The following is a 13018-nucleotide window of genomic DNA, read 5'->3' as shown; positions in this document are numbered from 1 at the left end:
TCTTGCTCACGCATAAAAGTGCAAGAAGGATATTTTGTACACACAACCAATCAGCCAGCCAATTCCTCCCTTTCCAAACTCCCAAGTGCCTTTTTAGGGATGTCCGCTTTCAAACTGTGCACCCGTGTGCTACAGAATCCAAAGCCAAATAGAGCCAAGAAAGCCACAGCGTTGGCTGAGTTTACACAAGCATTAAGAAGCTCAGCAAAGCCTCCTATATAGCTCTTCAGCTGAGATTGAGTTCTCATGATAATTCTCATTTCCACGGTTAAGCTTGTATTTCTCATCTCAGTCCTTATCACAGCTGAAAATCCAAGAGATGCACCACATATCTCACAACACACGGAAGAGCAGACTAAACACGTGTTGCAACCTTGCACTGGAAGTCAACTAAGCTGGTGCACTGTGCGCTTTCAAGCACTACCCCACAGGCAAGAGGGAAAGAATGAAAACAGCATAGAGTGGAGTGCTCTGAATGGCACAGCCACAAAAGAAACGACAGCAGGAGACCTCTGTCAAAGCACCGTTTGTTGAAGAAGGCCCCCCCCTACCCCTGGGAAAAACAGCTGGCACCACAGAGCATTCTTTACTCAACAACATACTCGCGAGAGGGCAAACAGTTACGGTAGAAAACACTCAATCAGCTTTCCCTAAAAAAAGAAATAATAAAAACAATAGAAAGACCTTGCGGGAGACAGCGTGGTGCCTTCCTGAAGTCAGCGCAAGAGCAGCCCCTGCTCTGCCCTCCTGCACCGAGCTGGGCAATGCTGCTGCTGCCTCCCCAGGCACGTGGCTCCCTCCCGGCCAGGCCCTTCCCACCAGCACACGTCCCCAGGGCAAGGACCAGGCTGGGGCTGCGCTGCCAGCAGCAGCCTCGCGGGAGCCTGCTGCCAGCTCCCCGCTCCAAGCCCTGGCCTGTTCCCTGGAGCCCAGAGCTGGGCGCCAGCAGCTCCCTCCCCTCGCCCACCGCCAGGAAGGCTTTGTGCCAGGCAGCACCCGGCTGTCTGGGGGAGTGTGCGGGGAGGGCTTGGAGGAGCTCTGCAGCTCTCCTGGACCTGGGCGGGAGGTGGCGAGGGCCACAGTGACTCCCGGAGATGCCTTTTGTGTCCTGCTCATGCTGACGTGGCAGAAGCCCCCCAGCGCTGGGGTCATCATGCGTGGGTGTCGTGCTGCTTGCTGCCCACACCTGCATTTCGGAAAGGAAAAAGGAGTGTGGTGTGGGGCCAGTCACTGCAAGTGCACGAGAATAACTAACAGGCATTTCCAAGGCAAAGTAACTCTTCTTGTCCTGTTGGGTGCCCGAGAGATGGCTTCTTTCCTCAGCAGCATCCCTCAAATCCTGTAGCTGCATGACGGCCCGCGCTGTGTCCTGGGCCCTGGGGCCTTGGGGCCTTGGAAGGGCCACTGATGGGGCCCATGTCCAAAGCAAGCTCCCGAGCGCTCCCCCCCACGGGGACCCTGCTGCACTCCTCACTGAAAGCACCTCGGAGTCCCAGGGAGAGTCGCTGTCTTCCTCCCGCTCCACTCCTGCTGCTGACGTAACACCTACAAAGGAAGTAAGAAACGACATGCCATGAGTCCTTCTTTCACTCTGCTGTTCTCCTCCATCAGGCAAGCCCTGCAGCCAAGAGACGGAGAACAGTTCAACTACAGAGGAAAAACAAAGCCGTGTTGTTCAGCCCCAGCCGCACCGCCGTGTTCTCGCCACTTCCCGTGGCCTTCTCTGCAGCAGAAGATGCCCAAGCCCAGCACGGCAGCTCACACGGCTACAACAAATGCCCAACAGATGGTCGGGTAGCATGCAAACCAGGCTCAGGCAGGCCGGAGTCACGGAGTAGGGAGGTTTCGGGGGCATCTCCCCTCCAAACTAGGGCTCCAGAGTTTGGCACTCACGAGCACTTTGCACGGTAGAGGAGGAACCCTCAAAGCGCTAGCCAAAACATCCTCACACGCGCAGCAAGTCACCAGGAAACAACGCTCCTTACCTAGCACTACCACAAAACAGCTCCCTCAACTGACACTCGCTACCCTCAACCTTCCCCCCTGGCATTTGCTGGCAAGGGCAAAAGGGGGTGCCGTACCGTCTCACAAGCAGATCACCATTTCCGGTCATTGACTCGGCACAACTAGCAAAGAAACAAAGCGGATCAATGTTTATTAACTCACCTCTCACACCAGCAGGGGATTCTGCAGCATCCGCAACTTGAGGACCACCAGTAGCCTCCTCTCCCTGACGTTCAGGTGATTCTTCCTAAAAGAGGCCAGCCAAAAGCGTTGGAAAGAACAGAAACAAGCAGCCTCTGCACAGGCAGGCGACACCTTGCAAAGTACTTCTCTCCTCTGTACCCACACAGGGAAACGTTCTCACTTCTCTTCTACCAGGCCTGCAGTTTTTCCTCGGGAACGTCTTTGAGTAGACAGCAATATCTAACGTCACAAACGCCCGGCTCTGCTTCTGCAAAGCTCCTGAGAAGCACTGCCTGCACACAGGCTGACCCTGGCTTCACCTACGTTACAACATCCAGGAGCGCACGCACCCTTTCCCCCTCCTTTGCGCCAAGGAAAACCAACAGCTGCCTGCTTCTCAAACAACCTTAGTCAAACCTCCTTCTCTTTCCTCGCTTTCACTCTTCAAACCACAATCACATCTTACTATGTCTCTGAAGAGCTACTGCAGCAACATTTGCGACAATCTCTCAAAGGTCACTGAAAAAAAACCGGAACCAGCTTAAAAATCAAACATGCCTGCATCTCCAGCAGTACAGCCTGGGTTCCAGCACCACACTTGCAGTCTTCATCACAGCGCAGTCCCAACGCCATACACCGCAACTGGGGAAAAAAAAACCAAAAAAAACCAAAAAAACCCCCACAGAGTTGAAACAGGCAGCGTGAGATCACATGCAAGCCTGGAATGTCATCCGCATCCGGCATGAGAAAAAAAGACCCGCTTGAGCAACTCCCCGCCAAGCACACTTGAGGAACCTGACAAGGAGGAAAGGAGAGCCAGGGGATGAAGCATTTCAGCAGATTTTGAACAATAAACGCCCTTCCTCCATATCAGTCAGAATTCTATTGCCAAAGTCACTGGAAACAAAGAGCAAGCTCTGGAGGACAAAAGAATAGGCAACCCAGGAGCTGATCAACTTTTATGGTCTCGAGATCTGACTCACAGGAAGAAAACCACGTGGCCATTTATCTTGTCACCTACTGCTCTTTCACCCCCCCGACCACAAGGCTGCTGCATGCTCTGCCACGGCTACAAGTCTTTGAGGAAACAGCTCACAGCAGCAGAAAGGGTGGCAGGCAGGAGACCGCTCTGCAGGAGAAAACCACCTGCCTGGAGACTGAAGTCCAGACAGGTCTTTCCTGCAAATGAGTCGTCCCATGGCAAGCGTTGCCTGTTGAGGCACTTTACCTTGGCAGCTGAACTGTGGTTTTCTTCCTCAGAAGCAGGACAGCTGTCATCACTCTCCTCTTCCTCCAACATTCTTGAAAAGCAAAGGCAAGAAGGACCCTGTCTCTCCAATCTTTCCTCTTTTTAGGCAGGTTAAAGGATTTGGGAAAAGGTATTGTTCAAGTCTCACCTTACAAAGCATCCGTGGGAAACGTCGTCTCTCACTGTTCAAATATTAATTGACATGATTAATTCTTAGCATGTCAGACCTTCCAATGTCAACAATGCCTACAAGCGTGCAACACGGACAGTTCTACAGGCCACACTGGAGTGGAACATTCAGGCGAGACAGCACGAACAAAAGTATGCCCCAAACCACTGATTTTTCTCATCATACTGAATTCTCCCCCCCCCCAAACTAAGTAAGCAAGCAAATTCAACACTGTCCTCATATTTCCTTCTAACATTCCTAACTGAAAAACTAGCATGGCGCCAAGATGCTATGTGAGCAGACAGTTAGCAAATGCTGGCGCGGGCTGAACAGGATAAGAAATGACTCAACTGCTGAACTCTTCATACCACACATGCAAGCATACGCCACAGGCAGAGATTGTTCTCTCTCTCTCTCATTCTCTCTTTGTCCCGTCCCCCTCCACCAACCTGTGGTTGAAAATGCCAGGTACTGCACAGTATTTGTAATTTTTTTTCTTTTTCTTTTCTTTCCTTTTTTTTTTCTTTTTTTTTTTTTAAGAAAAAAGGAAAGCCCCCATCTATAAACATGGGGGATCCAATAGGCAACAACCCTCCGAACGGACGGCTAACACGCTAATTATAGAAGCGCCCTCACGGCCTTGCAAGACACGTGTCCAGTCGGCAACACAGAAGCGCATTTTACAAAACTGTGTGCGCTACTCCATCCAAGACCTCCACTGAAGTCAGTGGTGAACACGGTAAGCTTCAACAACACAAGCCACCAAAAGAAAAGGCCGTAGGGATTTTCCTCATCAGCTCCTCCACGGTTAAGGATCCTACCTCCGCTGGCCAGAGCGCAGGCACCCAATGCAAAGCCAGCAGCTCCTGCTCTGGGAGGCGTGCTAAGCGCTGGCACGCCCTTTGCACCGCCTGCAGAAGCTTCTCCTGCCTTTTCCCCGACTGCAGAGTCTACCAGGTGTTGACTAACACTGTATACAGAAAGAAAGGAAACACACTGATTTTCAGACTTTGCATTGCGAGCAATTTGATGCGAGCTCAGCACCACAAACGTGAAACCTAACGGAGCATTTGGGTGGAAGTTGAGGACAATTTCCCAATTCGCACCTGACACGGGAACAATACGTACCAGAAGAGTCCTTTTTGCCCAGCTGCAACAAAGGTCTCCACACACCATTAAACCTTGCTGCTGTTACCAAGCATGCCCATAAACCAACACGGACGTTCGGACAACTTAGCAACTCTAACGGTGACCCAAAGCACCTACCGAGCACGTCCAGAAGTTCTAGCGCAATCCTCCGCTGTCCATCCAAGAACGTCTTCCTGGGAAAGATCAGCACCATAGCGAAGAAGAACTTCTATCATGCTCATGTCCCCAGCAGAAGCAGCAAGCATAAGAGGGGTCCTAGAGCATCCAAAAGACGACAGGAAATCTATCGGCCGATACAGACATCTCACTGGCATTATTTGCAGCCCTATTTGCTCCCAAAACAATTACTTCCCCCTTTCCCACAGGCAGAAGGAAAGCAGAGCCAACTACACGGAAGCACAGGAGAACTCAGGTCAGAAGGGGCCTCAGGAGGTCTCTCCGCCTAACACCTCCCCAAAGCACGCTCAGCTACGAGGCCGGACCGGGTTGCTCACGGCTTTACTCGGTCGGTTCTTCAAAGCTGCCAAGGAGGGAGGCTGCACAACCTCCTCGGGCAACCCGTTCCGACGCGTCACTGTCCTCGCAGCCAGCAAGGTTCTCCTCACATCCAGCTGGAACCTCTCTCGTTTCAACGTGTGCCCGTTGTCAAAGCAAGTGTCAGGACAGAGAGACAACGCTGCCCGTGAGACAACACTTACCTACCAACCATGCCTGGGTTCTAAAAACCTGCTCCTGCCCAGCAGCAATGCTGGAGAACTAGCGGCAACTCCCCTGCCTTGCGGCGACCAGACACAATGCTTTCTGGCAGTCCTGAAGGCAGAAGCCAGCCAGTGAGGCGCAACAGCAGCCAAGCGCAGATCACTTTTCCAAAGTCACGCAGAAGCAACTGCTTCCGTGTGGCTACTTACTTAGGCCTTTTAGAGGCTCACGCCCACGCCTCTCATCAGTCAAGCTTTAAGAATACTCAGGAGACCCACGCCCTGTTTGGACAAGCCCTTCACCTTTCAGACCGATCTCGAGCGTGCATGTCAGCTCCCTTTTTAAGCAGGAACTCCACCATCTCTTCGTGATGTTCGGACACAGCAAGAGCAAGGGGAGTGTATCCCATCTGAAAGCATAAATCCCCTCAGTTAGAAAAACACAGAGAAGTGAAGCAACCTTTTCTTTCCAAGAGCGGCCTTACCCAAACTCTGCGCTTACCTCATTCCGTGCATCAATACGGGCATTGTGCTCCAGTAACTGCCCTGCTAGAGAGGTGTTAGGAGCAATGGCAGCGAGGTGAAGGGCAGTGCTGCCGTTAACATCAGCCAGATTAGGGTCGGCACCGTGTGCTAGCAGAATAGCAACGCATTCTTCTTGCTGGCACTGTACTGCCTGGAAACAACACAGGAAAAAAGGAAACCTTTCCAGCAACTATGTTTCCCTCTGCCACAACTCCCACAGCTTGCCAACCTCGGAAAACAATAACGCGTTCAAAGATTAGGTAACGTTAGGCGCCTATTCGGCACCAAGCACGACACAATCGCCACCCACACCTAGGTCAAGAATCACCCAAGGGAGGGATCGCTCAGTGCATAACTTATAAGCCCTACCTACAGCAGCATCACATACTCCACGTACCTTCATCAGCGGCGATCTCTTGAAATTGTCACGAGGATCCAGCTTGCACTTGTTTCCTACTAAATAGGAAACAACCTCCGAATGCCCGTTAGCGCAAGCAAGATGCAGAGGGGTCCTAAAATTTAAATATACGACGTTAACACCGACAGACACGCACACAGCTGAAAACACCGCTCCTGCCTATGGCACGTGGGTAGGGCCACCCGTTTCCGGTTCCAAAAAACAAACTTAGAAAAAGTTTCTCGTTCCTTCAGCCATGACAGCAGTTGCACACCCAAAGCCTGGGGCGGGCTAGGAAAAATGCCCCCCACACCACCCCACCCCACCCCAGCACCCATTTATGAAGACGACGGTCACTCAGCTCCCCGCCTCGTTCCCTGCAAATGGATTCCTGCGCCCAGCCGCAGGACTCTTCCCACACAGCCTCAGGCTTCCGGTGGGAAACTGCTGCCCTCCACGCCTCTGCCCAGGCAACTGGCCACTGCCTCCAACAGCACGACACACACAGCCCAGCAAGGACGACCAAGCCTTGGCCACCTTAAGCCTACGGCAAGGGACCCTCTAGCTTTCGCCAGCATCGCTCACGTGACAACAGCGTGCCAGAGGCTAAGGAGGTGGCTTTTAGAACACCATCGCATCAGCTTTGTGCTGTGCTTTTCGGGAATTCGTGCCTTCTGTCCTTTCCCCGAGCTCACTACTGCAGCAAACGCGAGGACACGCTCACTCCAAAGCGCCCTCGGTAACACCTAGCAAACCAGCCAGCAGAAACCTTCCCCCACAACACTGCCATGCCCACAGCAACAAAGCAGCGCTCTGTCTTGCCGGCAGTTGTAGCTACCCTTCTCCTACAAGCTCAACCACGGAGGAAGCCCTCTCCAAGGCAGCAGAGCTGCCTTTCCAACAGCCCTCGCCAGCTGAAGAAAACGGCACTCCCTCCCTTCCTTCCGCCCTCCCTTCCAGGAAGGGCCCTGCCCTGCCCTGCCCTGCCGCGCCGCGCCTGGAAGAAAGGCGGCCCTTCAAACTGCCCAGCATCTCCAATCAAACCACCGCAGCCGATGCGGCTACGAAGGAACACGCGACCACCTCCGAAGGGCTGCTGGCACGCACGCAGTACAGGTGACTCTGCGGGAGAAGCCGCTCACAAAACCTGCCCCTCGTTTCGCCCTCCTCAGCCGAGCCGAGCCGAGCCTCGCGGGCTGCCACCAGGCAAGGAGACCTCTCTGCTCGCAGCAAGGGCCCGCTGGAGCCTCCCAGCTGCGCCACCGCCGCCCCCTCCGCCCGCCGCTGTGGGGCCGCGCTGCAGCCACAGACGCAGCCGCCGCCACCGCCGCCACAGCCCGGCCCTTGCAGCCGCCCCTCGCGCTTCCCCCCACGCTCGCGGCGCGGCCCAGAGCCCGGCCGGGCGGGCGCAGGCGCGCGCGGCGCCGCCCCCCTCACCGCTTCGCCTTGTCCCGCCTGTTGATGCCGAGTCTCCGCAGCCACCACGGCCGCCGCACCCGCGCCAGGTCACCACTGGCAGCTGCGCGGTGCAGCTTGCCCAGCTCCTTCTCGCGGAGCTCGGAGGCAGCGCCGACGCAGGGCAGGGAAGCGCCGCCGGACGGCGACGGCGGCGGCCCCTGCCCCTTGCTGAAGAGCCCGAAGAGCCTCTTCATGCTGCAGCGGGGACGGGACGCGGCCCGGCACGGGCACGGCCCCACGGACACGGCCCCGCCTCGCGCGGGGGCAGAGGAGCCGAGTGCCGGCCAGTGGCCGCGGCCCGGGACAGCTGCTGCGGGGCTGCGCCCCGGCGGGCTGCGGGGCCGCGGGCTCGGAGCCCCCGGGCCGGGGGCAGATGCGCGGGCCGAGAGCAGGGACGCAGCAAGGCTCCCAGCGAGGCACGCGCCCTCGCTCCGGCAGCGGCGGCCACAGCACTGGGAGCAACCGCCTCCAGAGGCTGCGCAGGCGCTGCGATGCGCAACAGCCGCGGCGAGGTCGCGCGGCGGCGTCACAGAGCGGAGCGGGGGGGCCACTGCACGCCTGCGCAGTACTGCCGGGGCCGGGGCCGGGGCTGGGGCCGGGGCTGGGGTTTCCCTCCCCAAAGGCAGCGCCTTTGCTTGCATCCAGGTGACTCGCCAGGAGGAGAGGAGATGCAGCCTCCTTTCAGGGAGGTGGAAGTTCACCAGCGAAAACGCCCTCCCTCATGAGACTCCGCAGCCTCCCAAGCCCCCGCGCACTCGCGACTCCCTCGAATATCAGCTCGGCCTCTCAGCCTGCCCGCCGTCCGTGCCCAGGCGCCTCCTACGCGCCAGCTAGCCCAGCTTGCCATTCGCTAGCGAACTGCGCGCACCCCCACGGGCACCCAGCAGCTCAGGGGAAACAGAAAGGCGCTGGTGCCCGCACCACAGACACGGGGGCCGCTATGGCCCGAGGGCTGCCTCCGGGGGCTGCCACCTAAGTCACTCGCTCCCGTCCGCCCCGTTGTCACCGAAATGGGGAGAAAAACTCCTTAGCACCAGTGTAGCACTGAGAAGCAGGCATTCTCTTTATTACGGCGCCGGGTGCACAGGGGATCACTCCGCCCAACGTGCATGCCACGTGTTGCATTAGCCAAAGCTTCTATTGCTTTGTTACATACCCATGCATTAAATTTCCCGGAATGATTGTACATATTCATTCTATTTCCTGGAACTAATTATCATATTTACAGAGTCATTACGCATGCGGTCTGAGTCTGAGTCTCCGGGGGGCTTCTATGGGGGTCCCTGGTGGTCGCTGAAGAGCCCATTCACGGCTCTTAAACCCTGAACCAACCTATATTCTTTGCCATTTTGTTTCTTTACTGATAATCCTGGGGTGTTATATTCTGCTTCACGCTCTATCAATAACCCATAATTCAAAAATGTAGTTGTTAATTCTTCCAACCCTTTTCTAGCCTCCCACTTAACAGGATACTGCTTTTGCCTTACCGGTTTAGTCCCAGATTTTAGAACAACCTTCACTGGTTTCGCCAATTTAGACCAACCTGGAATTCCGCTAGCCCATACTGTGATAGGTGCTAGTTTGTTACATCAAATCGGGAAGTGATTTTACGATGAAACTAGGCGCTAATTACGGGCTAAAACCACAACATCCTATAATGAGGGCATGTACCCCGCCTGAGATAATTGAGTGGAGCCAGCGAGGCGGCGATGTTAGTTTAGATAGCCTAATATGGCAATGGCGAGGTCACACAGTTGTAAAATATATGCATGACCTGAGGGTCACCACACACAACGCAGAGGAAGACTCCAGCCTTCATCCCCACGACCACCAGAAGGCTGAAGAAGACCCCCTAGCAACAGCCGGCGCAATCGCAGAAGTTACAGGAAGTGCCATGTATACCCGGAACTCGAATCGCATATAAGGAGACTGTGAGGGGGGGATCGCGCGCGCCGTTGGTGGAGCAGGAGACTCCCCGGCCGCCCAGCGCTGTTTTGCTTACTTGTGACTTGCTCAATTATTTTATTAAATTGGAATTTATGCAACCCGGCCCGAGTGGTTGTCAATTTGTCGCGTTTACCTATAACACATACCAAGGCTATTACTGCATCGTCTACTTCCGCAGGAATCTCTTCCTCCGGTTTTTGCGCGCTCTGTAACATAAACATTCTCGCTTCCGCAGCTTTTGATTCAGGTAGTAGTAGCTGCACCTCTCCATTCTTAAAGGTTATCTGCGCGTTCAACTTATTCAATAAATCCCTTCCCATCAAGGGTATGGGACATTCAGGCATATATAAAAATTGATGAGTCACCCCCTGTTTTCCCAGTTTAAGTTGTAAGGGCTGCAAGAAGGGCCGATTCTCTCGTTTGCCTGTAGCACCAACAACGCTTACAGTTTCATGGCTAAAGTTTCCTTTACAAGTATTAAGTACAGAGTAAGCGGCTCCTGTATCAACTAAAACTTCTACTCCATCATTTCCCAGCCTTAGTGGAACCAGGGGTTCGGCTGGGGACGCTTCCCCCGGTCCCCTTCCGGATTCCTCCTTTAATGCCAGTAGCTTAATGGCTTGCAGGGCTGGATCGGTTCCCAGCCTGAGGTTGCCAGCCCTTTCTTTTCCAGTGCCCCCTTTCTTTGCAGATTGAGCACTGATCTTTCGCCAGACGGGGCTGCACAAAAGGAGGTGATGTTCCCTTTCCCTTACTCCCTTTCACGCCTCGGTAACTCCCTCCTGGGCCTTCCCTTTCTCTGTAGGCTCCTCCAGGAGCCCTGGTTAAAGCAGCAGTCAATCTGCCTTCTCTTAGGGTTTCCCTTCGAACCTCTTGCATCTCTTTTTCCTTTTCCCTATTATTAAAAGCCGTCCATGCCACTTCTAACATTTTCCTAAATCTTTTGAATCCGCCTCTTCTAATTTCTGAAGGTTTTCTTCTTATGTCTGGGGCTGATTGTCCCATAAACATTGAAGTGAACTGCTGGGCTTCCTCTGCTTTTTCAGGATCCAGGGTGGTAGATTTCCCGGCAGTAGCCTTTAATCGTTCCATAAAAGCAGACGGGGATTCATTTGGCTCTTGTCTGACCTCATAGAGCTTAGACCAATTAATCGCTTTTGGCATGGCATGTCTTATGCCAAACCTTATCCATCTCTGCTATCTTGCTAAGAGTCCCCGGGGTCCCGGCTGCTTAGGATCCCACCCCGGCTCTGCAGCAGGAAAATTCTGGTCTATTGTTCCCTGCAAATCCCCACCAGCATGTGCTCCTTCTGCTTGTTTCCGAGCAGCGTTTAATACCATCTTCTTTTCAGTATCACCTAGCGGTGTGTCTAATATGACCTGTGAACCATTCCAATCTGGATCCTGAGTCCTAATTACAGTTTCAAACGCTTTAGCCACTCTCTCTGGATCCTCTCTAGAGTTCCCTGCTATTTCCTTCCAGGACCTTAACTCCGTTATTGAAAAAGCTACTTTAACTGTTACTGGTCCGTTATTTCCAACCGCCTGCCGAAGGGGAGCCTGTAAAGCCTCCCCCGCTTCCCCTTGTCGTCCCCTTGTTCTCCCCGCAAGCGGGCTAAATCCTTCCGCCCCTCTAAATCCTCCTCCCTGTTCATAACTCCCCTCCCCTGGTCCCTCTGCACCTCCAGCTCCACCGATAGCCTCGAAATCCCCCCCCAACCTCTGTCGGGGAGCGACCACCGATTCCAAATCTTCTTCCTCCTCCCGTCCACACTTCAAACACCTTTTTCCCATACTACAAGCGGAACAACACCTTTTCAAATTTCGACCCTTTCCCTCTTTCTCTAGTGCTAGTATCATTGGATCCCTTGGAATCATCCCGCAACCTTGCTGCCACTCACCCCTTTGGCAGCAATCCGACAGGCACTACTCTGGGAGAGAGACGAGCAGAGGGAGTAAGAGGGTACAATCGTATGGTCAGGGCAGGCAAAGGCAGGAAGGGGAACGGAATAAAACAGAGAGACGTCCTAGACAACAAAATTTATGAAATACAAAGTTGGAACAGATACTTTCAGTTAAATACGGCACGTTGTTATCTCCACACCACTCCATTAAGAGGTAGAAGGCACGTTTCCCCAAGCTTCATTCGTCTCAGCATATCCACTCTTAGCTTTCTGGAATGGGGACTTCCTCTGCTCCAGCATCTTCTGATCGCTAACGACTTTTGCGGGTATGAAATGACAAATGCAGCTCTGCCAGAGCGGCGGCTCCCTAGCACTTTTGTTCAAATCAGATCCCATCATTTGTGGTCAAAACATCGCAGCACTCATGTATTGCCCTGGGAAGTGGCTCCTGGGTCTACGTTTTCTGAAGATCCTTCAGTAGATGCCCAGGCAGAAGCTCCAGCCGATCCAATTTTCAGTTCAGCCATTGCTGAGGAAGCCGGGGGAGGGGGAGGGGGAAGAAAATGCCTTTTGTTAGTGTTACAGTAGGAAAAGCTAACAAGTCCCCAGACCAAACAAACCATATTACTCCTAGTAGACAGGCAACTCCATTCACAGTGCAGACGGATTCAATGCAACGGACTGGTGTCCGTCCAAGCAAATGCAAAGAGCTAGAAAGCAAGAGGTGGCCACTTGCTAGGAGATTAAAGACTACTGGAACAGAAGGAATTGCTCTCAGGGGCTACCTGCTTTGAAACAGGCCCAGCCACTGCAAAGCCGTGACTCTGGAGGAACAATTATCACAAAGACGTGGGATTATTCAGGGCTCCGGGGGGGGGGGGAGTGGGGGGGTGGTGTACGTGCGTGTACATTGTTTTTTCTCTCTGTTTTTTAAAAGCAACTGCATAATATTCTGTTATTCTGCTGTCACACAGACTGCTAATTCCGGGGCACACTCGGACCAGAGCTATTGCTGAGGTTGCAGCAGGCTCTGAGCATTGTCTCATGGAGTCTCACAGGGTGATGCAGATGACCGTCCTTGGGGAACTGTGAGGGTCAGCAATCATGTTTAGACTACTAGATTGGGTGTCCTGGAGCTAGGAATGGATGCTCATTTTCAGCTTAAAAGCTGAACCTAGCTTATTCATATTCTTCAAAGGTAATTTGAGAATAACATGGATTTACAGAGCCTTACCTCAGCCATATGAGCTTCCACTCTGTCTGTCACAGAGGAAGCATTGCCCACTGGGTCCGTCAGCAGAGTGGCTTCTGTAGCGCTCGTGACGATGTGCGGTG

General features: G+C 53.8%; 1 protein-coding gene across 1 annotated transcript; it reads right to left on the bottom strand.

Moving 5' to 3' along the window:
• Positions 1–1643: 1643 nt before the first annotated feature.
• On the bottom strand, positions 1644–8026 carry LOC136996416 (ankyrin repeat domain-containing protein 7-like). The gene is made up of 11 exons (XM_067317339.1): positions 7812–8026; positions 6375–6489; positions 5955–6128; positions 5756–5862; positions 4872–5009; positions 4427–4575; positions 3664–3682; positions 3416–3488; positions 2746–2829; positions 2167–2251; positions 1644–1723 (listed from the first exon to the last, which is right to left on the bottom strand). The coding sequence occupies exons 1-11, from the start codon at positions 8024–8026 to the stop codon at positions 1644–1646; spliced, it is 1239 nt and encodes a 412-aa protein (XP_067173440.1).
• Positions 8027–13018: the final 4992 nt, after the last annotated feature.

This window comes from Apteryx mantelli, unplaced genomic scaffold (assembly GCF_036417845.1).
Source record: "Apteryx mantelli isolate bAptMan1 unplaced genomic scaffold, bAptMan1.hap1 HAP1_SCAFFOLD_39, whole genome shotgun sequence".
Classification (NCBI taxonomy): domain Eukaryota; kingdom Metazoa; phylum Chordata; class Aves; order Apterygiformes; family Apterygidae; genus Apteryx; species Apteryx mantelli.
Note: the sequence above shows the minus strand (reverse complement) of the source record. Positions and strands in the feature narration are given on the sequence as shown.

Bases quoted from the DNA above. Each gene is read 5' to 3' on its own strand.
- LOC136996416 (XM_067317339.1), bottom strand. From the start codon at position 8,026: ATGAAGAGGCTCTTCGGGCTCTTCAGCAAGGGGCAGGGGCCGCCGCCG. The intron at 6,129-6,374 runs GTACGTGGAGTA...TGTTGTTTCCAG, and splicing joins AGAGATCGCCGCTGATGAAG to GCAGTACAGTGCCAGCAAGA. The intron at 5,010-5,755 runs GTGAAGGGCTTG...TGGATGCTCTAG, and splicing joins GCTCGAGATCGGTCTGAAAG to GACCCCTCTTATGCTTGCTG.